The sequence below is a fragment of the Eretmochelys imbricata genome, chromosome 3 (genome assembly GCF_965152235.1).
Source record: "Eretmochelys imbricata isolate rEreImb1 chromosome 3, rEreImb1.hap1, whole genome shotgun sequence".
NCBI lineage: Eukaryota > Metazoa > Chordata > Testudines > Cheloniidae > Eretmochelys > Eretmochelys imbricata.
In genome coordinates, this window is record NC_135574.1 from 22,125,386 (window position 1) to 22,151,692 (window position 26,307).

Genomic DNA, 26,307 nt, shown 5'->3' on the forward strand with positions numbered 1-26,307 from the left:
TGTTTTGGAATTGACTTATTTACGTCAGTTGCTGAGGAAAGGATTTAATTTTTCTGCCTTTGTTCAAAGCTGATTAATATTTTGCCTAGAGCTTCCATTTGCATGAAAAAGTAAGACTTTTGGTAAGAAGAAAATGTTCCATAGTGGAACAAAACACATCAGAATTTTCCACAAAATGTCTGACAGCTGGGCAGCGTGCCCATCCAGAGATCAGCCCAGGGAGCTGGCGAGGTGGGGAACCAGCCACCCAGCTCCTTGGAGATCTGTGAGTCCTGGAAAGCATGGGCTCCGCAGCAGTCCGCCCACTAGGCAGGCTGATGTAGAACCAGGGACCTTTAGAACCCTGGCTGCCAAGGAGACATGAGCTTGGGAGCCGGGGCTTCCAGATATTTGGCTCCTCGTAAGCCCACCAAGGGGGCTGCTGACGAGCTAGTGGCTTGGGAGCGAGGGATTTTCAGACTCTCAGCTCCCCATCAGTCTGCGTGAGGAGTCAGGAGCCTGGAAACTTGGACTGCCTAAAAGATGGGTAGGTGAGCTGGTAGGAAACCAGGCAGGTTTCACACAATATTTGGAATTCGAGTCATTTTCCAGCAGAAGAATGTTGAGTTGGAAAATTTCCTACCAGCTCTAATTTTGACCATTTCAAACGTACAGTGGAGTCGCATCTTACATGTGGGTTAGGGTAAAATCAGTGCGTAAGGTGAAAATCACGTATAGTCAAAATTACCCTTGAAAATTCATTAAATCGCCCATAAAGTACATTATACACTCCATCACATTACGATTGGGATCGGCATCCGTAGCGCTACGTGTCCATGAGAATGTAAGCCTCGTGTTTGTGGCCTTGAAACAGCGAATCACGCCTTGGTCGAGAGGATGGAGGTGGTATTAGCGGGGAGAAAGATGACTTCAACTTTTGTTATGTGCAAACCGGAGTGCCGCGGGGTAGCCAGGTGCATTGTCTACATCAGCAACACTTTAAAGTCAAGTCCTTTCTCTTCAAGGTAACGCTTGGCCTCCAGAATGAAACACTTGTGGAACCAATCCAGAAATAATGCTGCCATCACCCAAGCCTTTTTATTTGATTGCCAGAACGCAGGCACGAGATTTTTGTTCTTGCCTTTTAGGGCACGGGGATTTACAGCCCTGTAGAGCAAGCCCGGCTTTATTAAATGCCCAGCTGCATTGCCACAAAACAACACAGTCACACGGTCTTTAGCTGCTTTAAAGCTAGGGGCTTGTCTTTTTGATTTCGAAGTGTAAGTGCAGTTGGGCATTTTTTTTCCAGAAGAGCCCAGTCTCGTCAGCATTAAAAACTTGTTCTGGAAGATAGCCCTTTTCTTCTGTGTTTTTCTTTAATTGTTCAGGGTAGACTTTTGCTGCCTCTTCATTGGCAGATGAAGTTTCACCAGTAGTCTGCACGTTTTTGAGGTTGAAGCGGTTCCTAAAACTGTTAAGCCAACCTTGGCTAGCTTTGAATTCCTTCTCATCAGAAGGCTGTCCCTCTTCGGCGGGAGGTTTGAACAGGGCGTAGAGGCTAAGAGCCTTTTCTCGCAACATGTTGCCATCGATAGGCACATGTTTACGGTTCATGTCTTCCAGCCATAAAGTTTAATGCCTTTTCAGTCTTCACTAAAGTCTTATCACGCACCTGGCTCGTCACTGTAGCAATTATTTGAGCACTTGATGCCACAGCTTGACAAATTTCTCTCTCTCGAATCTTGATGGCATGGATGCTAGATTCTTTGTGGCCATATTTACGTGCTGCGTTGGAGACCGATATACCGTCTCTCAGTAAGTCCAACACAGCCAGTTTTTCCTCCAGCGTTGGAACAGATCACTGTTTCTTCAGTTGAGCACCAGATGAAGTAGTTGGCTTGCATTTAGGGGCCATGTTGTACGAAAAATACGTACAGTATCTTTAAACACTAGAATCACACTCAGCGCAGCGAGATGCTTACACTATGAGAGGCATGTGGGAACTGAGACTGACAGAGGGAACAGCAGATTCACGTCTCCCATCTCACACTCACTCCGGGGCATATGCTCATTGAATGGAATTGTGGGCGGAATCGCCCGCGCTATTTACAGGTATCTTCTTTTTCTTTTCTTTTTTTTTTTTGCCGAGCGTGTATAGTTGAATTCGCGTAAATTAAATACGTGTACGATGCGACTCACCTGTACAGATTATCAGCATTTTTTCCACACAAAAAGAAAGTCCTTTAAAAACTAAGGAAATTAATCTTTTGGCTTATATCATGCACTTTCAATATTTAGTACCACAGTCATAATGTATGTATAAAATACTCAGATGTGCCAATCCCTATTCAAATAAATTAGAAAGTAATATCCTAAAATAATATTCAAAACCTTTTAAATCTATAAAACACAATTACCTTATTTTTTTCAGCAATGTGGTAGAAAAATGTGTAACTCATGCATCTCGTGCTGAAAGAGCTCTACTTATTGACGAGGTTTGTTGCCAGAATGATGGTCCTCACAGTGCCTTATACACCATGATGAAGGACCAATATGCCAACTATGTTGTTCAGAAGATGATTGATATGGCTGAACCTGCGCAGCGGAAGATTATAATGCACAAGGTACATAATATATATAGCTTCATCAGTGTTGGGGGGGTTTTTTCCTCTACATTCACGTTTCCTGTCACCTCTTCTTCGTACATATTTCTGAATTTACCGGAATTTCTGTAGAAGCCACCTATCCTGTAGGTTCATTACGCTTGTCAGGAAGGGGGCATTTATGGCTTAGTAAAATAAAATAAAAAGCACATCCTTTTTTTTATTTTTAATTATTTTAAATGTCTATAGTCTGGTGAAAGCAGGATATAATTGGATCTTTGACAATTCATTTAGTTTCTACAGATTTCTGTTTTGAGCCTTGAAAACAACTCCTAACAGTTATGTCTAGTATGAATCTCATTTTTATTCTTTTTAAAATAAACCTGACTTTTTATATTCAACATAAAAATTTTCTATCCAATGCCCTTGTTATATATTTACTTTAGTATACATTTTAGAAAATCAACAGTTTTGAAATTTTCTTCCATCATGTGGCAGTCACTAGTATGAATGGTTGAGTCATCCTCATCTATCACTTGCACAAGTAGTAGCTAATCCAGATGCCAGCTTTCCCCACTTAAGGTACGTCTACACTGCAGCAGCTCCCTGTTGCAGGAGTCGTTCCTTGTGGCAGGAAAAGGTTCCAGGCGCGGGGAGCTGCTGGAGCTTTTCCCTTCCACAGTGAAAGCCTCTGGCAGCAGGTAGAGGCTGTGGCAGAGGGAGAGGTAGTGGGGAAAACTGCTGCCGAGCCTTTCCCCTTTCGCCTCTCTGCCAGAGCCTTGCCCTGACACACCTAGCCACACACCACAGTGTGGCCACAGTCTGCTTTTTGCTGGAGGAAGAAGCAAAGAAGCGTGCAGTGTAGATGTAGCCTTAGTTCTTCCTCCTTGACATGCAGACAAGCTTCTTAGTTGAGAATATCTAGAGATGGAGAAAATCACAGTTAATCTACACTACCCTTTTTAGTGTCCCATTCAATAGCCATTGAAGTAATTGTGCTTGAACTCTTGATTACTCTGGCATATTGAATGGCTGCCTTCCTGGTGTTGGCACACAACAGAAAAAAATTAACAAAGTAAACAAACAACAGTTCTTTCTCTTTTATTGACATGCTCCGAATAATTCATTTTTTCACATTTAAATAAACAAAAACTTGAAGACAGATATATTTAATAGAAATTAAACTACATTTAGATAGCCAGTACTAAACAAGCTTGGAATTAAATGCCTGTAATAAGAAAAAGGCTCACTTGGCCTTCTGGTTCTTCAGAATCTAATTTGAAATCTTTCTAGAAACTTTCTAACGTTTCAAATATAGGGCTCCACTTGAAAATATTTAAATTATTCTGAATTAATTGTAGATAACTTGTATCTGAAAATCTGTTAATCTTAACTAGATTTTTCTTCTTGTAGATTCGACCCCACATTACAACTCTGCGTAAATATACCTATGGCAAACACATACTGGCCAAGTTAGAGAAGTATTACCTGAAGAACAGTGCTGATCTGGGGCCAATCGGAGGACCACCAAATGGGATGCTGTAAAAGACCATACATACAGGCAGCAACTTGAATGAAGAAAAATTTCATTGTGAATTATCAAAACCCACAACTTAACTATAAATGTTCTGATTTTTTTAAATCTATTTATTGACTCTGTTCATCCATTTGTAAAATTTTTATTGTTCTTGTGTATATTTTTGGGGAGTGAATTATAAAATATCTCCAGCCCTGGCCCGGAGACCTATCAGATTGAACTGCTGACAAAGCACAGAATGCCTGTATATGATGTAATTGTATCAAAATAGCTGTCACATATTTTGTAAATTTTTACCTTGTAAAGTCACTGAAAAATAGTTTTTAAAGGGAAAAAGTACATTATTCTTTTAATACACTGGCTTGCAATCTGGTAGGTCTACCCACTATCACAGCACAACAGGTTTCTAGAGTTGTAAATAGAATGTCTTCCCCCCCTTCCCCCCGTGTGGAGTCTTTTATACCAGATTAAAATTGATCAACTGCATAAATATTATTTAACATGTTACAAAGTTAAGTTGTATTTTGGTGGTTCACAACATATTATCCAAATAGCAAAAAGGGCACGGCAAACTAAAATAGGGATTGAAAAAACAATGGGAACTTTAAAGACAAGCATCTGTCATTTGCTGTGGACATGATTTTTTTAAAAATGCAATGCCCTAATATTTTCTCTAGCAATGTATTAAAAAAAAAAAAGTGATGTATATACTTATATATTGTTGTACAAGGTAGAGGAATAAAATCATGGTGGTACTTCCATAAAATAAAGTACTGTCTGAATAGAGAATAATCCTGCATTAACTTTACAGTCAGTTTTGCTATGCGGGAAGAGTAGAGTTTTGTATTTTTTTAATTTGCATATAGAATTGTAAGACATGATTTGAAAATGTTGAGCATTTATTTTGCTTTCTCACAGTAGATGCAAAAAAGTAGGTATTGATGGAGGAGAAAAGGGGCCACTGAACAGTAAACTTGATAGCTCAACATGTAAGCATGATTAAATATTCAGATAGCTTTTTTGCTTCCTATAAATATATGCATTGTATACGTGTAGTTAATAGGTGTAAGTTTACAGTTTGAAAACAAATCTCTTGTTTCGATGTTTATTACAAGCCTTGCTAATTTAGTAGTGATGCTTACCTTGGTTGTACAGATGTACATTTGTAAACCTTCATGCTGTAAATGTAATTTGTTTTACCCCCTTTGGGGACAAAAATTTGCATTTTAGTGTATATTCATATCCCCCTCCCCTCTTTGCCTTGGCATATAGTGTTGTATAATGTAAATTTATTTCAACAAATCAAGAGTGATTTTTTAAAAATTCTATCTTTATATGGTTTCAGAAATATGAACCAGCTTTCTTTTTATCTATTGTGAGAAACATTATGTTTTCTTTATAACATAGCTGTTGATTCTGTTAATATGGACATTTTGGGAAATGAATCAATTGAAAATTTAAGTCAGGATAATAAGAATAGTAAGCAAGAAATGGACTGAAATATTTGGTTACCCGAGAAACCAATGCTTCTTCCATCTTAATAAATGTGGCATGATTTTTTTGTACAGAAGAGTACTGTATTTTTGAATAGCCTACTCCAAACCTAAAGCAAATATGTATGATACTGTCAATTTTTTCTCTGGACATATGACATTGTAACAGTAACATGAAGATGATGTACATTTACAAGCGGCCTTATGTACATTTCCCAATGATCTTTTTAAGGCAGAATTGTGACCATATGTGTATAATTAAAATCCTTTTTAATCCTTTGCCTACGGAAATATTTTGGAAAAAAGCTTACTTTCAGTTTCTGAAAGATGAAGAAAGTGCTTGTATTTTGTTGAAGCAAGTATTTTGTGTAGAACATTAATTTTGATGGCATAACTTTTTTTTTAATCTACAAGCTATTGGGTTCTATGTCTTGAGCTTTGATCACATAAATCTGTTATGGTAAGGCTCTGATGATGAGGAAAAAAGAACCAGCAGTGGTATAATCTTGTATATAGAGTTCTGTCATCTTACTGTTCATATCAAAATCTACAGAAGTTTCCTTGCAGCATAAAATTTTAGGTGTTCTATATTTTTTTGTTGTATTCTTGTAGCATTAATTTAACAAAACAGCTTGCTGAAGGTTAGTCTGGCCTACATCTGAGACTGTGGATCTGTCATTAATGCCCTCCTCAGTAATCTAGTGGTTTGCTTCATAAGCACAGTTCTAATTTCCATTCCAGTTATTTGTTGCATGAAGATTAGTTTTGAGCACCAGACTTTCTCTCTGCTAGAGGCAGAACCCCAATCATCTTGAGTTGGGGCTTTCCCTGAAAATACATAAAACGGCCTTGAAGATTCTGCTTTACTGGCACAGGAGATGGGAATCCAAAGGTTCACTTTGAGATGATATTTTGCAATTTCTCTATTCTGTCCTTTGTACAAACTGTGTGCATATGTTACAACGTACAATGCTGACATTCACCTCAGTTAGTGCTACACTGAACGCGATGCTGCTGGGTGTGTTTATAACAGATGCGGCATGCACTCTTATGCAGAAGCTGACATCACCATTCCAGTACTCCCAGCCCCCTGCCAGCCTCTTCTACCATGGTTGGCTTTAAACAGGGTCTTCAAGCTGTAACACATTCAGCAGCCACTGAATCCTCTTCTCCCAATCACTTTCATAACAGAATTTTTTGACCCAGAAGAGCTGCAAGCACCTGAAGATCAATTCCCTTCCCCCCACCCCCCCCCCTCCTTCAATACATAGTAAGTGTATTGAGGTTTGGATAGAACCACTAGGCTTTTTTTTCTCAAGTGTCTCCTTTTGATATGGATTGTTTATGGACCAATTTGTCGAGTCTGATTAGGTCTGTCTCCTGCTCCTTGTGGTTCATAATGAATAATGTAATGTTCATTTGTATATGCTGTAAAAACAAAATGAAAATGTGAATAACACTGTGAAATATACCTGGTCTTGTGTTTTTCTGTAGGAAACAAAACATTCTTTATACCCTCAATTACAACTACATGAATTGCCCGCTTCCTAATTCAGCACAGCTTCAACAGTGGAAATATATTTATACCTCTCATAAAAATGCAATGTTCAGATTAAAATTAATAGTCTAGTCACTTTGTTTCCTGTTCTTATCAACTAGTAAAGTTCTAATGGAATAGTTCCAATTAATTGCTTCAGACACTTCCATCAGAAGAGGTAAAGCATGGCCTTTGCAGTATGAGTCCTATATGTGACTTCTGGATCTGGATGGTTTTTTACTAGTGAGAGTGAGTGAGTCATGAAAGGGTGCAGAGACTTCAATCCTCTGCCTCACTCTTTTGGTGTTCCAGGTAGGCTCTTGGCTGACCACAGACTCTGTTATTTTCCAGTAATCTAGTTTAGCTCTACGTGTGGCCCCCAAGGGACAAATTTGCATAGACCAATATTCTAATGTATCCTAGTGGAAATACAATTTGTGGGCATTTGCAGTTTCCTTATTCTAATTATTGAATTCAAGGTTCTTCCTTCGTATATTTCAGATGTCAGCTACTGGGGCTTAGTCACCTAGGCTCAAAGGAATAGACACAGTTTAAAAGAAAAAAAACCCAGTGCCATTTGAGTAACAAGCAAGTGCCTTTTCAAAATTAAAAGTTCATTTGACAGAACAGTATACATGCTATTGTAATCACACTTTTTTGAATACTGTTGAAACTCAAGAACTTTTCCAGCTCTCATCACTCGATTTGACATGTAGAATTATTAACATTTTCTGCAGAGCATGATAATCTGGATCTTCCACAGCTTTATATAACTTGTTTGGAGACTACCTAGGTCTGTTGGTTAAAAGTCTTGAAGAATAAAAATGAGATTCATACTAAACAACTGTTAGGAGTTTTTTTCAAGGCCCAAATCGTAAATGCTGTTGGTAAAATGCTTGGCAATTGATATTTTATAGAACCCTTGCTCAAGCACTGTAGTGTTTCTTTGAGAATAATGCTGGATTAAATGTACTGTCCAATGAATCCATCCATCTTTCACTTTGAAAATCCCACTGTTCTTAAACTGAAGTACTTACTGTACAGGATCTCTTAACTACTATCCAATACTATGATGATGAACACCATAGTAAAAGCCCATAAACTAGAAAACTAGCACAAAAAAGGTTCTGCTTCTGTCTGTGTATAAAGGTACTTACCCTAAAATAGGTTACTTCAGCCTGCAATTTTAAGTCTCCAGTTTATTACTAAGATTTAGAGGACACCATAGACAGTTTGCTCAGTGCATAGCTTTGCTCTGGTAATGTTATGTACTGTTTAGGTTCTTTGATTGTCACATGGATTCCACTTCTGGTGTGCATGCAAGCTGATTCTTTTTGGCTAGTGCTGTCCAGTAGGCTCACAGCTGCACCCTACGTGTTCTCCTGCTCCTTCACCTGAGGGCATAAAGGCTGGAGCAGGCCCAGCTGTCCCTCAGTTCCTTATCACCCCTGGCAGCAAAATGAAACCTCTGCAGTGGTCTGCTTACTCTGTACACTATGCAGTCTCGTTAGGCAGGTGGTGCAGTTAGAAGGGCTTTTGGTGGTTTATGTGTTTACACCTGCTTGGGGGTTGGGAGGAGCAGCTGCTGCTTGATACACCTTGTACTGGGCCACAAGCCAATATGATTGAAACAATCCCCAAGATTTAAAACTTGCCCCTCTTGTGAGGCTGCTATCCCACTCAGTGATGGGCACTCCAGGCACCTTTTTAGTCTCAGCAAGGGATGCATCCCTGAAGGATGGTCAAATCTATCACTCAGTGGTAATGCTACCACTGAACCAATGAGCTTTCCTGTTCACGTGAAGAGTGGGATTAGAGGACAGCATACAAGGTAGCTGTGGTGCAAGGTGGTGTTGGTGGCCTCTGATACAGAGGAAATCAGACTAGGTGCTCTCTTCTCACCTTAAACTCTATGACTGTGACTCTGGTTCCCTGCTTGGAAGAAACGTTATATTCATTTTCTTTCTTCCCTTCCAAACAGCACTGGTGTCCCCATCCATACACCTCACTCTCCTTATGAGCTGAGAATGGGGAAGAACACCTGCAGAAAATGGAAGACAATTGATCCAACTGCAATATCTTCTTCCTCCCCTGATGAGGCAGTCATCTCTTGTACTCCTCGGCAGCCACCCGCCTTTAAAATCTTCCAAGACCTCTTCTGATACATGATAGTCACTGTGGAAATTCTGGTGGAGGTAGTGCAAGAAAAATCTCATAAGTCACTGAACATTCTTCAAGTGCTGGTCCCTAGAGCCTCATGTGGGTGTGCACACGTGCCATGCGCCTGAATCTGGACATTCTAACAAGCCATGTCCGTTAGCCTACACATGCGCAGGAGTTCTTCTCATGCCCCAGACCAAAGGCATAAGAGGCAGCGTGGGCTGACACCTCTCCAGTTCCTTCTTACCACTGCATGGCCCGAGTCAGAATCCCTGTGTCCACAGATTTCTCCAGCCTTTATCCTTAATAGTCTGTAAATGTGTACATACCTAGATTAATTATTTTTATAATCATATAATTAGAGTTTGTAGTATAAGGAGTTCTGTCCCCGTACCAGGGACTCCCTCCACCCAGTCTGGGACTATGCCCAGAGTCTTAGGGTTCAAGAACTGCCTCCCCTGGTCTCTCTCCCTCTCTGTGAGCAACAACCACCACCATTGTCTCTGCTGCTTGGGGGAGATGCACATTGCTGCAAAGTGCAGCATCTGCCACTCGTTTCCACCAAGAACACATGAAGCTCATGAGCTTCAATTAAGGAAACACCTTATGCAGAAGGCTATGAGGCCTCATTGATTCAAGACGAGGAGATTACCCCCCACCCATACATCAGACAAGCAGCGCTCCTCCAAGCACAAGCTTAGGAGAGGAGTCTACAGCTGGGCTCTTCTTTCCGAGAGTGTAGTGACACGGTTATAAGGACAGATCCCTATCCAGAGCTGCACGTAAAAGAAGGGATCCTCCCTGAGCCCATCCTTACCAGGTGAGCTTTTGTGTGTGGATCTGATGGGTCTAGAACTGCAAAAGATACCCAGGGTGGAGGGTAAAGCATGTTGTTTAAAAAAAAAAAAAAATCCATCAGTGGCTCTGGCTTCAAAACACGAGGACTGACATCGGCCAGCTCCATCCAGAAGTATTGGACTGATTCTTCCCTAGTACCGGATGGTCCTTCAAAGAACTGCCCAGCTACAACTTCCTGGGATACATTGGAACCATCGCTCCCAACTGCTGGAACACCCTGAACACCAAGTTGTATGGACACCTACGCTACACTAGGGGATATTTTCCTCCATTACTCTCAGTGGCCTCTGCTCTCTGGCCTGGACCTCCTGAGGGACATTGCCACACTGGAGGATGAAACTGCATCAGTGACACTAGAACTATCCCCTCTCCAAACCTTGGGCAGGAGCATCCACCCACCAGTACTGTCAGTCTCACCAATGGAGAGAGAATAATTGTCAGACTCGGGTGGGTCAGATACCCCGGTCAGTCCATCTCCTTATAGAAAGCTGAAGTCCTGGTAGTCAAAGAGATCTGAATGCCTTCCCCAAGGACCAACAGTACCCAGTGCAGTGGGGTCCCTCCTCCCCATCCAGACGATGCCTTAATGGGGTCTCTGGAACCTCTATGGGAGATGCCCTGATGAGTACATGAGTCATACCACACCTCTCCTACTTGGCACCCACCAGAGCTGTCAGAATATAAGAAGGAAGATGTTAACCTGCATCTGCAGATAATGACAAGAATCTCCTCCTCATCTCTGGATGAAACACTTACTCCATCCTCACCATCTCCGCCAGATGAGCAGTCAGTACCAGGAGCTGCTTCAGAGAATAGCTAATGACCTCTACATACCATCGGAGGAGGTCCAAGACTCTCAAAACTGGATCCTGGATATTTTGCAGCTTACAGGTCCATGCACAATGGCACTCCCAGTTAATGAGGCCAGCATGGAACCAGCCAAAGGGATCTGGCATAGTCCCACCCCATGCACCCCCTATTACTAAAAGGGCTAAGAGGTTATTTCATCACCGACAAAGGGGCTTCATGTCTTTTCTCCCACCCAACTCTCTGATTCTACAAGCAGCCACAGAGACACCTAGATTTCAGCATCCCAAGACCACTCTGGCTGACCAGGACACAAAGAGGTTGGACCTTTTGGGAAGACAGGTAATTTCTTCCACAAGCCTACAATGCTGTATCACTAACTATCAAATTTTGTTAGCAAAATATGACTTTAACAATTATTCCAGTCTTCCCAAATTTAAGGAAAATTCCCCCTGATGACAGAGATCCATTTTCAGCCTTTCATAGAAAAGGATCTGCGGAACAGCTGGGCCTGCTCTGCCCTTGGGAGAGGAACACAAGGACATCCAGGGTGAAGGCGCAGTCCAAATGGATATTATGAGCCAAAAACAATCTGATCTCACATACATGTGGCACTTGCATGCCAGAATTGGAATCCATGTGGACAATGTACCTCAAACCCCCCAAGTTTCTGTATGGTAAGCAACCATCCTGTGATGGGGCTTATCCCCCACCATCTGCAACGCAAGGGAAAGAATCCTAATTAGTCATGTGCTGCAGCTGGGGGGTGATAAACAAACAATTGCCTACCGTCCAGGAGAGGTGGAGCTCAGTTGCAGGGAGACTGCAGAGGAGCCAGGTCTTCCTGGAGGAGAGATGTCCTGGGATAGGGTTTAACAGATGGGAAACAACACAGGAAGAACTCTATAGGAGCAGGTTAGGCCCCCTGCAGGGGAAGCCTTGAGGTAGGGACAACAAGATGGAGCCTGAGAAGGTTGAAGGGATATTAGTTTGGAGATTTGTTTGGGCTAGTTTCTGTTGCCCCGGAAGGGAGTTAATCTTTTGTGTGACTTGGCTAGAGGGCCAAGCTACAGAATACTCAGAGGGGGAGCTGGGAGCAGATGAAGGGTGAAAAAGGCCATTGCAGGGCTGAAGGAGAGCCAAGGCGGGAGTGCCAGAAACAAGAACCCTATGCAATACCATCACTAGAGATGAGGACACACTACTGCATATCCTTTTTTTCAGCACTGCAATTTTATTTATTATTTTACAACACTCATGACCGTGCTTAAAAGACATTCTTCCTCCAACAAGACTTCCAATTATTTGTAGTGCTTGGTTCACAGGTGCAATGTGGAAATTATAGGTTCTTCTGGTTGGGTGAAAAAGGGGCAGAGGATTCGTTTCTCCCCTAGTTTCCATGAAGAGCCCCCATCAGTCAAAAAAACAAACAGAATGTTGGGAATCATTAAGAAAGGGATAGATAATAAGACAGAAAATATCATATTGCCTCTATATAAATCCATAGTGCACCCACATCTTGAATACTGTGTGCAGTTGTGGTTGCCCCATGTCAAAAAAGATATATTGGAATTGGAAAAGGTCCAGAAAAGGACAAAAAAAATTATTAGGGGTATGAAATGGCTTCCATCTGAGGAGAAATTAAGACTGGGACTTTTCAGCTTGGAAAAGAGACTACTAAGGGGGGATATGATAGAGGGCTATAAAATCATGAGTGGTGTGGTGAAAGTAAATAAGGAAATGTTACTTACTCCTCATAACACAAGAACTAGGGATCACCAAATTAAATTAATAGGCAGCAGGTTTAAAAGAAATAAAAGGAAGTATTTTTTTCACACAATTCACAGTCAGTCTGTGGAACTCTTTGCCAGAGGATGTTGTGAAGGGCAAGACTGTAACAGGGTTCAAAAAAAGATCTAGATAAGTTAATGGAGGATAGGGCCATCATTAGCCAGAATGGGGTCCCTAGCCTCTGTTTGCCAGAAGCTGGGAATGGGCGATGGGATGGATCACTCGATGTTTACCTGTTCTGTTCATTCCCTCTGGGGCACCTGGCATTGGCTGTTGTCAGAAGACAAGATACAGGGCTAGATGGACCTTTGGTCTGACCCAGTATAGCTGTTCTTATGAATACAGCTCAGCTGTTTGGACAGTGTATTGATTTATTTGACTCTGCTTTCAGCTGTAACCTGAATGGAAGTTACCCCAGTTATAGACAGTGTTACAAACTCTACTTATCTGAATGTCTAAGCAGGCTTAAAAGGGTTAGACTTTTATTAGAAAATGTCAGTAAATGTTGATTTCACTGTACATACACACAAACCCATGAACAAATATTTCCATCGATAATAGAAATTTACATAGACAAAGAAAAATGCTGCTCCAGAACATATTTTGTCATGTGATGTTGACATTGTGTGTTTTAAAGGTGAAGTCTTTAACTTGTTGAATCAGTGTTGACTGTAATTAAATAATTGTCTGACACCCTAATTTTCTAAACATTTGCACGCATGAAAATGTAAATCAATAAAAATAAAAAGTGCTTAAAATTTAGTTTTGTGCAACTGTAAAAATTCAATAAATTTAAAAAAAAATGCTTAAAAATAAAAATTGAATTCTGCCAAGCCTGCTGAAGTAGTTCTTAGAGAAATGTTTGTAGTCATCTGGAATGCAGCTGTGTTTATGTGTTGAGCATTTGACCAGTAAAATCTCACTAAGAGTCATTCTTAGGTGCATTTGCTGCCTCCAGAATATATCCACACAAGCAATTAAAACATGACATAGTGCCAAAGTATTACATTAGTGATGCAGCGGAAAATAACTCTGCAATTATTTAATAATGCACAGCAACACTACTGTCTTCAGTTGGACCTACAGAGGGAATTTCAGGTAAGCAGATTTAGTTATTTAAATTGGAATTTAGCCAGGATCAGTTTTAACACTCTTACACTTGTAAGAAGTGCCATAATTTTAGGAGAAGCAGGTATTATGGCAGAGCAGTCACAAAAACCCTTAGATAAGGTTGTGTCAGAGCTGAGTTTAACAGGTTATTACTTAACTTGGAAGTTAGCAAGGATGCCAGGTTTAGCACTTCTACTGTTGTACAAAGAGCCACAGGATTTTCAGCAAGCACAAATAAATGATCAGGACCTTGGTTTTAGATCTCATCATAGGTCTCCTAAAGAAACTGATCTTGGACTCATTTTAGGGCGTTTTTTCCCATCCTTTACTCCTGCTGTTTACTGATGGTTATCCCCAAAGTCCAGTAAAGCATAATGTTTGTGAATGTTCTCTTCCTAATTATCCTAAATGATGACTCTTACCATCATTATCATACTTCATTTATAATTTGGAAGGCACCTACTCATTTCCTTTACATAGTATTGCATGTCTGTGTGATAAACGATGATTTTACTTATATCGTGCCCCAGGGCTGTAGAAAATGTATCCCAGCCCTTTGCTGTCATCCTAATGTTGATTCAGATACTGCACATTTGGGCCCCCACCCATCCAGGTTTAGGAAAGTTTTTCTCTGTCAATGTATTAGCTGCTCTCCTTTCTATTAATGCCTGAATCGTGTCACAGCCTCCGTTCCTTCTATAAGGATACCTGAAAAGTTAAAAGCTAGTCCTGTTCTATCTGGTCAACTCCGTTATGGCTGAGAGGAAAGCAGTATAATACAGAGTTTTTTTACACACTGGTCAACACATCACCGATGGTGTGGAGAGCACTTCTAGGAGATCCCTGCAGAATCTGCTGTCATAAGGGTAAGGTAACCATTAATCACCAGAAATGGATAGTTGCCATTAACTATGAGCCTGAGCCTAATTCTAGCAAGAGCTGAATACCACCTATTCCCACTGGCACTCAGCACCCTTCAGGATTGATGCATGAATACTGCCTTGATATTACTACTTCATCTTACCAAGCACTCAGGTTGCCCCTGCGACTGGCAAAAAGGGAGGAGGGAATCTTGCAAGTATGAAAAGGTTTGAGCCCCACTAATATAATGTATAAAAGGAGAGGAAAACCATTTTGAAATAAAGCAACACTTTGTAACCAGACAGTGCCCCTCATTCTGCACACACATGCGTACCTGCTAACTCTAGTCGTGTGAGTTGTCCCATTGAAATAAATGGCAAATCAGATATAACCTCAAGTTCGTGGGACTGGGAGCCACTGGAGTCTTGGTCAGTGTTTTAATTATGAATCTTGCTTTCTAAAGATTTATAATTGTCATAAAAACGTGCTCCAGGCTGAAATGTAGCTTACGTAGTTTCTGTGTAAAAGGAATTTTTATTTGCATGTTCAAAAGCAAAATATCCACCCACTCCATTTGGCCGTGTAAAACATGACAATGAAAGCATTGACACATTTCTGGAGCTGTTGAATTGTTTGTGATTCTGTGGCTTAAAAAATAAAGGTTGGTTGGTTTATTATTTAAATCTAGAATTTTGCCTTTGTTTAGCTAGTTGTTAATTGGTAGGTGGTACAATTATTGGAGCCATAAACCTATCAATCAGTCAAATACCTTGCATTTATATAGAGTATTGGATAAGGTTAGGTGTTTGTTACAGCTCTTGCTAATCCCCCCAAACTGGAATGATAGATTAATTATTTGTAGCAGTAGTATAGAAGTGCCTAGGAGCCCCAGTCATGGAGCAGGACCCCAGACGGCTAGGAGCTGTACAAACACTGAACAAAAGAAGGTCCCTGCCCCAAAGAGTTTACAATCGAAGTAATAATAATTAATCATTACTACCTTGCACTCTAAGGCCCCAGTCCTGCAATCAGTTCCTATACAGATATCAGTGAAGTCACTGGGCCTCCGTACTGATGCAGGGAGGTGCCCATACAAATCCAGTTATAAGGTCAGGACTACATAGTATTCTTCATCTAAGAATCACAAAGTGAATATATACTATTATCTCCATGTTACAGATAGGGAAACTGAGGCACAGATACCTGAAGTTTCTTGCCCAAGGTTGTACAGTTGCTGAGTCAGGAACAGAACCCAGGACTCCCATGATCTACCCCCTAGCTAAGTAATGACAGGAGTAGTGCCTTATTTACTATACAGGATCAATAGTGGCTAAATCCTCGGCCCAGCACCCAGCTGGACACTGGGCAGATGCATGAGGGGAGGGGCAGATGGTAGAGAACTGTTGAGCCACCCTCTGAAGACTACAGAAGTAGGCCTCCACAGCCCTGGTGTGCCTGCCCTCTATTCAGTGAAGCCCCTAGCAGGACTGCTCTTGTGCACCCTCTGTGCAATATCACAGCCTCCTCGTGGCAGAGCTGAATTGTGCCATTTCATTGCCTGGGCAAATTCCAGTTTGCACTCAAATTTATTTAGAGGGATTATGACCCCAAAGACCTGGTGACCATAAAGAGCAGGCAGACATGAAGGACTCAAGAGGAATTGCTCGGATCTATTTGATCAATTATTGGTACATCACAAATACACTAAACAGACTGGAAGGGGGCCTTTGGGCAAGAAAACAATTAAAATGACTTTCCATAAGATGCTTTGATATTACCTCTTGGGTAAATAATACCTGGTTTCAACATTAGTGTCCAACACTCATAGATCAGTGTGCCAAAGTGAAGCCTAACAGGGTAACCAATGCTCAGCAAGATGGCAAAAGGCCTGACTAGGAAAGACACAAACAACTCCAGTGGAGAGTTGGTCCTCTCTCATAGCTAACGCACGCAGAGCCAGATCCAAAGCCCACTGAAGTTAATGGGAAGACACTCCCCTTATCATGCATGAGGGCCAGGCACAATCTAGCCCTGTATTCACTGCAGCACCTCTGAAAACCAGCCGCATTATAATTATTTATAGAATATCATATGCGTGTGGAGTGCAGCTGGTCTTCTGTCAAGGAAGTTCTACTGGAATAGGAAGAGAAATGTTTGGCTAATAACATGGTAGCATATCAAAAGGCCACAACTATAACAGAGTTCAAAAAAGAATTAGGTAAGTTCCTGGAGGATAGGTCCATCAATGGCTATTAGCCAAGATCTTCAGAGACACAATAGCTATTAGCCAAGATGGTCAGGGACACAAGATGGTCTGGGTGGCCCTAGTCCCTGATTGACAGAAGCTGGGAGTAGATGACAGGGGATGGATCACTTGCGGATTACCTGTTCTGTTCATTCCCTCTGAAAGCACCTGGCATTGGCCATTGTCGAAAGACAGGATACTGGGCTAGATGGACCTAGTCTGAGCCAGTACGGCTGTTCTTATATTCTTTATCACTAGTGTGTGTGTGTCTCTGTATATATGTGATTTTCAGTGTCCACCCAGAAACTTCCTCAGTGCTGAAGTTCTCATCAGCAGGAACCAGACAAAGTCAATGGATGCCTCTGAATTATCTTCCTCAGAAGGTTGAATTGACAGTGTCAGGATCTGAACACATAGTACTAAAGGAGCTTAATTAATCTACAGCTGAGGCTTAGATCAGTTCACTATGTGTAAACTGAGAAGGCTCTTGTGGGTTTTTGCAAGACTTCTCTGCTTTGGACAAGAACAAAATGTTCACCATTTCCACCAGAGCATTTTACTGAGGAAAAAAGGAACAATATTCCACCTTAGAGCTAACTACACATTCAAACCCAGGGGAATAACCAAACAAACCTGTTTTGCACTCCCAGGAAGTGAAAGACAAGCAAGAGACAGATGGAATTGCTCAAAGTGATGACTCATTGCAAAGAGGGTTGGACAAAACAAGCCAAGGCAGGTATCATTATGAATAGGTTTATACTCCCAGCACAGGTAGACAGACTCACACAAGCTGGCCTCAAGATAGTGTGCTAAAAATAGCTGTGTGGCCATTGCACCTCTGGCAGAGACTCAAGCTAGAGATGCAAGCTCTAGCCTACTTGGCCCCCGTAGCCTTGAGCGGCTAGCCTGAGTCTCCACTGAAGCCACAATGTCCACCCAGCCATTTTTTAGCACAGTAGCTCAAGCCTTGTGTCATAAATATAAAGGGAAGGGTAAACCCCTTTGAAATCCCTCCTGGCCAGGGGAGAGCTCCTCTCACCTGTAAAGGGTTAAGAAGCTAAAGGTAACCTCGCTGGCACCTGACCAAAATGACCAATGAGGAGACAAGATACTTTCAAAAGCTGGGAGGAGGGAGAGAAACAAAGGGTCTGTGTCTGTCTGTATGCTGGTCTTGGCCAGGGATAGACCAGGAATGGAGTCTTAGAACTTTTAGTAAGTAATCTAGCTACGTATGTGTTAGATTATGATTTCTTTAAATGGCTGAGAAAAGAATTGTGCTGAATAGAATAACTATTTCTGTCTGTGTATTTTTTTGTAACTTAAGGTTTTGCCTAGAGGGGTTCTCTATGTTTTGAATCTAATTACCCTGTAAGATATCTACCATCCTGATTTTACAGGGGGGATTTCTTTATTTCTATTTACTTCTATTTTTTATTAAAAGTCTTCTTGTAAAAAACTGAATGCTTTTTCATTGTTCTCAGATCCAAGGGTTTGGGTCTGTGATCACCTATGCAAATTGGTGAGGCTTTTTATCCAACATTTCCCAGGAAAGGGGGGGTGCAAGTGTTGGGAGGATTATTCATTGTTCTTAAGATCCAAGGGTCTGGGTCTGTAGTCACCTAGGCAAATTGGTGAGGCTGTTTACCAAACCTTGTCCAGGAAGTGGGGTGCAAGGTTTTGGGAAGTATTTTGGGGGGGAAGGACGCGTCCAAACAGCTCTTCCCCAGTAACCAGTATTAGTTTGGTGGTGGTAGCGGCCAGTCCAAGGACAACGGGTGGAATATTTTGTACCTTGGGGAAGTTTTGACCTAAGCTGGTAAAGATAAGCTTAGGAGGTTTTTCATGCAGGTCCCCACATCTGTACCCTAGAGTTCAGAGTGGGGGAGGAACCTTTACACCTTGCAAATGTGAGTCTGTCTACCCACGCTGCGAGGCTTTCTCCCAGCTGCATCATAGACATACCCTATGAAACCATAGTGGGTGGTTTCAGGTGATCTTACCCTAAATTGTGGTCTGCTGTTGAAGGAGTCAGGACTAGTTATATTGACATCATTGCACAATACACAAAAGGACATCATTGTGCATCAAGCACAAGAGGACATTGTTGATTAACTGAATGGGAGCTTCCAAGGCATTACAAAATGCAGAGGGTGCTTAACATTCTGTCTGGCAACCCCATACTTAGCACATAGCTACAACAGAGCCTTGAAGAACCGCGATAGCTGCAGTCCCCTAAGAACTAACTCCAGAACTACTTTTTAACATCCACTTTACTAGAAAGACCATATCAGAAAGTAACTACAGATCTTTTCCAGCTTGATAATGCAATCTAACTTTTAGTGATTGGCTATATCAGACCTTGAGAAATCAAATAATTCAGTGGTTTAGCAGCAGAGATCCAGATCCATAAAAGGACAGGTGCCTAAGTCCAAAATTTAGGCGCCACTGAGTTCCTCAAAACTCCTGCTTAGCCGCTATCTAACCCTGTAGGCGCTAATATCCCTTGACACCTAATTTTTTACTGTAAAAGTCCCCTAGGTGCTTCAGTTTCTGCCTCTGGGCATGCACACTGCTGCCTCACTCCAAGTATGGGGATGCCCATCTCACACCGAAGTCCCAGCAGGATCCTCAAACCGGTTCAGAGAGTCATTCTCCTGTGGGGCCTGATCAAGTAGGTGTATTCAGAATCTGCCTACCAGATCAGGGCCCATTCAAAATCCAGCTGTAGGAGAAGTCACCTCCCTTACAGTTTGTAGCCAGCAATCAACCAGGATGTAGAAGACCAAGGTTCAATTCCCCCTTCTACATAATGGGGACAAAAGACGTGCACAAGGGTTTTCTAGCTCTCAAGACCGTGCCATGACCACTGAGCTATGGGATAGTTTGATGTATGTGAAAAGGCTGGTGAGGAGGTCTCTCAGTCACTCCTGTTGAAGCTGTTCTACTTTAGATAAATACTTAAACAATGAGTAGGCTGGAGATAGAATGAGCATGATTCTAAGGTCTGGTGGTTAGAGCACTCACATAGGTGGTCCAGTCCCTCACCTCCAATCACTATTTAATTATTTATTGAAAATGGAACAACTTCAACAGGAAAGACAGAGCCCCACATCAGAATACCCCAGAGCCAAGACACACTCCCGGGAGATGGGAGACCTCAGTTTAAATCTTTGCTTCCATCAGGCAGATGGAGAAATTCAACCCCTGTTTTCCACCTGCTGCATGAGTGTTGGGTTAGGTTATATACAGACCACTTCCTCCTTCATTAGTTGCAGAAAACATCTTAGACACTTGATATGAGGGGAGACTTCACAGCTGTTGATCCCAAGCAGAGGGAGGTGCCTATGTCCAACCCAGATATAGGTGCCTAAATACTAGAGGGGGTTTCGGGCTTAGGACAAACCCTCACATCAGTAACTCCCATTGGCCAGCTCTGGGGTCTCCCCACCTATCCACTTTTGGTGGATCCCATTCTAAGGCTATCATCTCTCCCCACTCACTGTACAGGGAGAATGGGTGCCTAACTCAGGCTTTGTGGGTTCCAGTGGTTTTCTAGGCATCCAAGTCCCTTTGTGCATCTGTGCCCCGGTGTTTTACTGAGGCAGAATAGTCCCCTGAGATGCTACCAAAGGTTTGAGCAGACTCTTTCCTAGGCTTGTTTGTTTATATTTTGTGTTGATGGTTAATGACTGGTTGGATTTGTGTTTTATTGCTGTTGACTTCAAACGGGAGGATGTGGTTTTTGTGGCTGCCCCAAGCCACAAGAGAGGCCACTAGGGGGCCCGAAAGGGAGAAGCATAAAAGCTCAAGGCTAGCAAAAAATAAAGTTTGCTCAGCTATAAACCCTCACCCTGATCTCCTGAGTCTCTTTATTCAACAGTTGCCCCACCCCCACAACTCCCCCAGTGCTCCAGCCCACCCAAACACTGAATCATAGGAGACCACCTTCAAGCACACTGTCTTGTGGCCCTATAGGTGCGCCTCCCTCAGCTCCCTCTGGGTTCTTTCAATCATTTACTCTGAGCACTTCGAACAGATACCGCCATTCGTGAGGGTCTGATGTATTAACTCTGACAGAGTACAAACACCTCTTCTTTAGCCCCTCAAGTCCCAGCCCTTCTGGCAGGGCCCCCATGGGGAACGATTGTAAAAGACAGGAGGGGGGGGTCAGTCCCCAGAGCGAGGCACGGGCCAGGGGCAAGCACAGCGAGGTGTGGGGGGAAGTCGGTCCCTGAGTGAGGCGGGGCCGGGTCAAGCACAGTGGGGTGGGGGGATGGGTCAGGGGCAAGCACAGCAGGGCAGGGTGGGGGGATGGATCCCTGGAGCGAGGTAGGGGTCAGGGAGGCAAGCACAGAGGGGCAGGTGACAGGCATACAGGATCCCCCTCCTGGGGCAGTGTGGATCCGGTACCTACCTCTCTCCGCTGGAGCTGGGTTCTTGGGAGCCAGTTCTCTCTCTCTCCAGCTGAGCTGCAGCTCCTCCAGGCAGCAGCAGCTGCTCTTCCTGCCCTCATGGTGGAAAGGCTGATTGCAGTTACCTCTGTGACCAGATACTGCCAGGTTCACTTTTCAACCGAACTTCCAAGTCAAAAACTGGACACCTGGCAACAAGGGCGCGGGAACAAGGGGGCGGGGGGAGTGGGCCATGGTCCCTTCTTTTTCCCCTGCCTTGAGGGTGAGCACCGGGGGGAGGCAGCAGAGAGGAGCAAGCAGTGGGGAGGGCCTTGGAAGCAGAGGCAGAGTGAGGGCGGGGCCTCAGAGGGGGAGGGGCCGAGCAGGGGGCGGGGCTATGGTCCAGACACCTATTCCCCCTGACCCTTCTAAGGAGCTTCTGGCACTCCTGCCTGGCAACCTTCCGAGTGTGGGCCTGGCACGACGACACCATTGGCAACCCAGTACAGCCTTCCGGGGTATGTATAAGGGTTCAGGTAGGCTTTATCTCCAACACTTAGGTGTCCCCAGCCCAGCCCTCCTCCGAGAGCTGAGTTGTAATTCAGGCCAGTTAACAGCTGTGGCAAATTAACACACGGGCCCATGGGGCCCATGCCCAGGGGCCCTGGTGAATTTGAGGGCCCTGGCAGGAGTGCCAGAACAGAAGCACCAGAAGTGAGGGGGCCCACCAGTGCCAGAACTGTGGGACCATGAACTGCTCCTCTCCTCTTTCCCCTGGGCCCTGCTCCTGCTCTTCTCCCCAAGTTCCCGCCCCTTGGCCAGGCGGGAAGTCAGAGCCAGGCCATAGTAAGAACTGCCCAGGGAGCCCGGGCTGGTGTGGGGAGCCCTTGATGAGGCTGCCCTAAAAGATGGCCACCAACTATCTGGGTGGAACTGGAGCACGGGGGTGGAGGGAAAGTTCCAGGCCTTCCATCCCCAACTCCCCACTATGCTCCAGGCCACACAATGCTTTCTCTCCACCCCTGTGCTCCAGTTCCACCCATATAGTTGGTGGCCATCTTTTAGGGCAGCCTCATTTTCACATATGGAGGGTGTAGGGAAAGTGTGGCCATCTGGCCTGGCTTCAGCTTCATTGTTGGCAGTCTGAATAAGGGGAATACAACAAAATTGAAGCCAGGAATAGGAAGAGCATGTGAAAGTTTGTTTTGTTTTTTAAAGAAACAAACATTTTGCAAGACTTGCAACAAAATCATAGAAATGTAGGGTTGGAAGGGACCTTGATATGTCATCTAGTCCAGTCCCCTGCACTGAGGCAGGACTAAGTATTATCTAGCAAGGCCATCCCTGACCCGTGTTTGTCTAACCTGTCCATAAAAATCTCCAATAGTGGAGATTCCACAACTTCCTGAGGCAACATATTCCAGTGCTTAACCACCCTGACAGAAGTTTTTCCTAATGTCCAACCTAAACCTGCCTTGCTGCAAGGTAAGGCCATTGCTTCTTATCCTGTCCTCAGTAGTTAAGGAAAATAATTTATCACCCTCCTCTTTATAAAAAACCTTTTACATACTTAAGGACTATTATCATATCCCTGCCTCAGTCTTCTCTTCTCCAGATTAAACAAACCCAGTTTTTTTCAATCTTTCCTCATAGGTCATGTTTTCTAGACCTTTAATCATTTTTGTTGAACTCCTTTGGACCTTCTCCAATTTGTCCACATCTTTCCCAAAGTGTGGTGCCCAAAACCAGGGACGCTACTCCAGTTGAGCCCTTATCAGTGCTGAGTAGAGCATAAGAATTACTTCTTATGTCTTGCTTACAACTCTCCTGCTAATACATCCCAGATGTTTGCTTCTTTTGCAACAGTATTATATTGTTGACTCACATTTAGTTTATGATCCACTATAACCCCCCAAATCCTTTGCTGCAGTACTCCTTCCTAGGCAGTCATTTCCCGTTTTGTATGTGTGCAATTGATTATTCCTTCCTAACTGTATGACTTTGCATCTGTCCTTGTTGATTTTCATCCTATTTATTTCAGACCATTTCTCCAGTTTGTCAATATCATTTTGAATTCTAATCCTGTCATCTAAAATGCTCACAAACCCTCCAAGCTTGGTATTGTCTACACACTTTAAGTGTACTCTCTATGCCATATTCAAATCATTTATGAAGATACTAAACAGAACCAGAACAAGGAAAGATCCCTGGGGGACCCCACTTGATATGCTCTTTCAGCTTGGTTGTGAACTACTGATAACATACTCTTGGAGTATGCTTTTCCAAACAGTTTTGCACTCACCCTACAGCAGGTTTGTCTAAGCTATTTTTCTCTAGTTTCCTTATGAGAAGGTCATGTGAGACAGTATCATGAAAGTTTTGGCAACATTGAAATGTACTCTTGGGTCTATTAAGCTTCTGGATGACAGTTGTGGAACCAGATTCTCTTTCTGTAGCAGGTTTCAGAGTAACAGCCGTGTTAGTCTGTATTCGCAAAAAGAAAAGGAGTACTTGTGGCACCTTAGAGACTAACCAATTTATTTGAGCATGAGCTTTCGTGAGCTACATCCGATGCATCCGATGAAGTGAGCTGTAGCTCACGAAAGCTCATGCTCAAATAAATTGGTTAGTCTCTAAGGTGCCACAAGTAGTCCTTTTCTTTCTGTAGCAGGATACTTGTAAGAATGGACCTATTGGGTCAGACCACTGGTCTACCTAGCCAAGTATCCAGTCATAGAATATCAGGATTGGAAGGGACCTCAGGAGGTCATCTAGTCCAACCCCCTGCTCAAAGCAGGACCAATCCCCAATTAAATCATCCCAGCCAGGGCTTTGTCAAGCCTGACCTTAAAAACTTCTAAGGAAGGAGATTCCACCACCTTCCTAGGTAACGCATTCCAGCGTTTCACCACCCTCGTAGTAAAAACGTTTTTCCTAATATCCAACCTAAATCTCCCCCACTGCAACTTGAGACCATTACTCCTTGTTCTGTCATCTGCTACCACTGAGAACAGTCTAGAGCCATCCTCTTTGGAACCCCCTTTCAGGTAGTTGAAAGCAGCTATCAAAGTTGAAAGCAGCTATCAATCTTCCAACAGCAGTCTTCCAACAGTGGCCAATGTCAGATGCTTCAGAGGGAACGAACAGAATAGATCTGATCATTTGATAATTCTGTTCAAATGATCCATCCCTTGTCATCCAATCACAGCTTCTTACAGTCAGAGGTTTAGGGACACCCAGTGCATGCAGTTGTGTCCCTGATTATCTTATCTAATAGCCATTGATGGATCTATCCTCCATGAATTTATCCAGTTCTTTTTTGAACCCAGTTATACTTTTGGCCTTCATAATATCCCCTGGCAGGAAGTTCCAGAGGTTGACTGTGGATTATGGGAAGACGTACTTCCTTATATTGTTTTAAACTTGCTGTCTATTAATTTCATTCTGTGACCCTTGGTTTGTGTGTTATTTGTTTATCCCTTTCTGAACCAGCTGAGCAGCGAACAGCACAACAGCTAACAGAAGGAATTTGCCTGGGATCTGCCTGAGAGGAGGTACGCTAAGGGCTGCATTAAGGAGGCTGTGTTGGTGAGTATCTGAGTGTTTGTTTGTTGTGAGTATTTGAGTGTTTGTTATAAGGACAGTTTGACCGTGTGCTTGATTGGTTGTTTGAAAAGGGCAGGAACTGGGAGTGCTTTGTTCCAGGTGAGCCTTAAGTGGGCCTGACTGTATAAAAAGCCAGTCAGCTGCAAACCAGCTGAGCAGCAAACAACACAGCAGCTAACAGAAGGAGTTTGCCAGGGGAGAGCCCGTTTAGGCTTACATCTTGCTGAAGTCTCTGAGTAATTACTACAACTCCTGAGGAAGCTCGTAGAAGGAAGGTAATATGGATGGGGGGTATTCAGCTGTTGTGACCTGCACTGGATGTGCTATGTTTGTCTTTCTTCCACAGGACAGAAGCGACTTTGTCTGTACAAAGTGCAAGTTGGTCACCACATTGGAAGAGAAGGTTCAAGGTCTGGAACAACAGGTTTCGACCCTGCGTTGCATAAGAGAAACTGAAGATTTCCTGGACAGACGTCAGGATATGCTTCTACGGGCACAAGGTTCTGAAGATTCAGAGCAGGCTGCACAGCGGGGACAGGAGAACGGTGAAGAAATTTGGCATCATGTGACCTCCAGAAGAAAAAAGGGGAACGTCCATGTACCAGCAACGCACATACAGGTAAGCAACCGTTTTCATGTTCTCTCCACAGGTACGAATGCAGAGAGTGGACCAGATGATACATCTGAGGGAAGGGAGCAGAAGGAGACTCCGCCGATTGGAAGGCATGAGATACACTGTCCTAGGGTTGGGGGTTCCACGACCACTGCTCCCAAGAGAAGGAGGGGTGGCGGTGGTTGGGGACTCTCTCCTCAGGGGGACTGAGTCATCTATCTGCCGCCCCGACCGGGAAAACCGAGAAGTCTGCTGCTTGCCAGGAGCTAAGATTCGCGATGTGATGGAGAGACTGCCGAGACTCATCAAGCCCTCGGATCGCTACCCCTTCCTGCTTCTCCACGTGGGCACCAATGATACTGCCAAGAATGACCTTGAGCAGATCACTGCGGACTACGTGGCTCTGGGAAGAAGGATAAAGGAGTTTGAGGCGCAGGTGGTGTTCTCGTCCATCCTCCCCGTGGAAGGAAAAGGTCTGAGTAGAGACCTTCGAATCATGGAAGTCAACGAATGGCTACGCAGGTGGTGTCGGAGAGAAGGCTTTGGATTCTTTGACCATGGGATGGTGTTCCAAGAAGGAGGAGTGCTAGGCAGAGACGGGCTCCACCTAACGAAGAGAGGGAAGAGCATCTTCGCAAGCAGGCTGGCTAACCTAGTGAGGAGGGCTTTAAACTAGGTTCACCGGGGGAAGGAGACCAAAGCCCTGCGGTAAGTGG

The 26,307-nt window shown here is 43.5% G+C and overlaps 1 protein-coding gene across 11 annotated transcripts in view; it reads left to right on the forward strand.

The window, feature by feature from the left end:
• Positions 1-7,083, forward strand: part of PUM2 (pumilio RNA binding family member 2) — a 109,333-nt gene extending 102,250 nt beyond the window's left edge. For all 11 annotated transcript variants that reach the window (XM_077812490.1, XM_077812489.1, XM_077812481.1 and 8 more), the window contains 2 exons: positions 2,411-2,603; positions 3,996-7,083. In XM_077812490.1, coding sequence (XP_077668616.1) covers positions 2,411-2,603; positions 3,996-4,127 — 325 coding nt within the window. In that variant the 3' untranslated portion in view covers positions 4,128-7,083. The remainder of the gene's footprint in view (positions 1-2,410; positions 2,604-3,995) is intronic.
• The last annotated feature ends 19,224 nt before the right edge of the window (positions 7,084-26,307 follow it).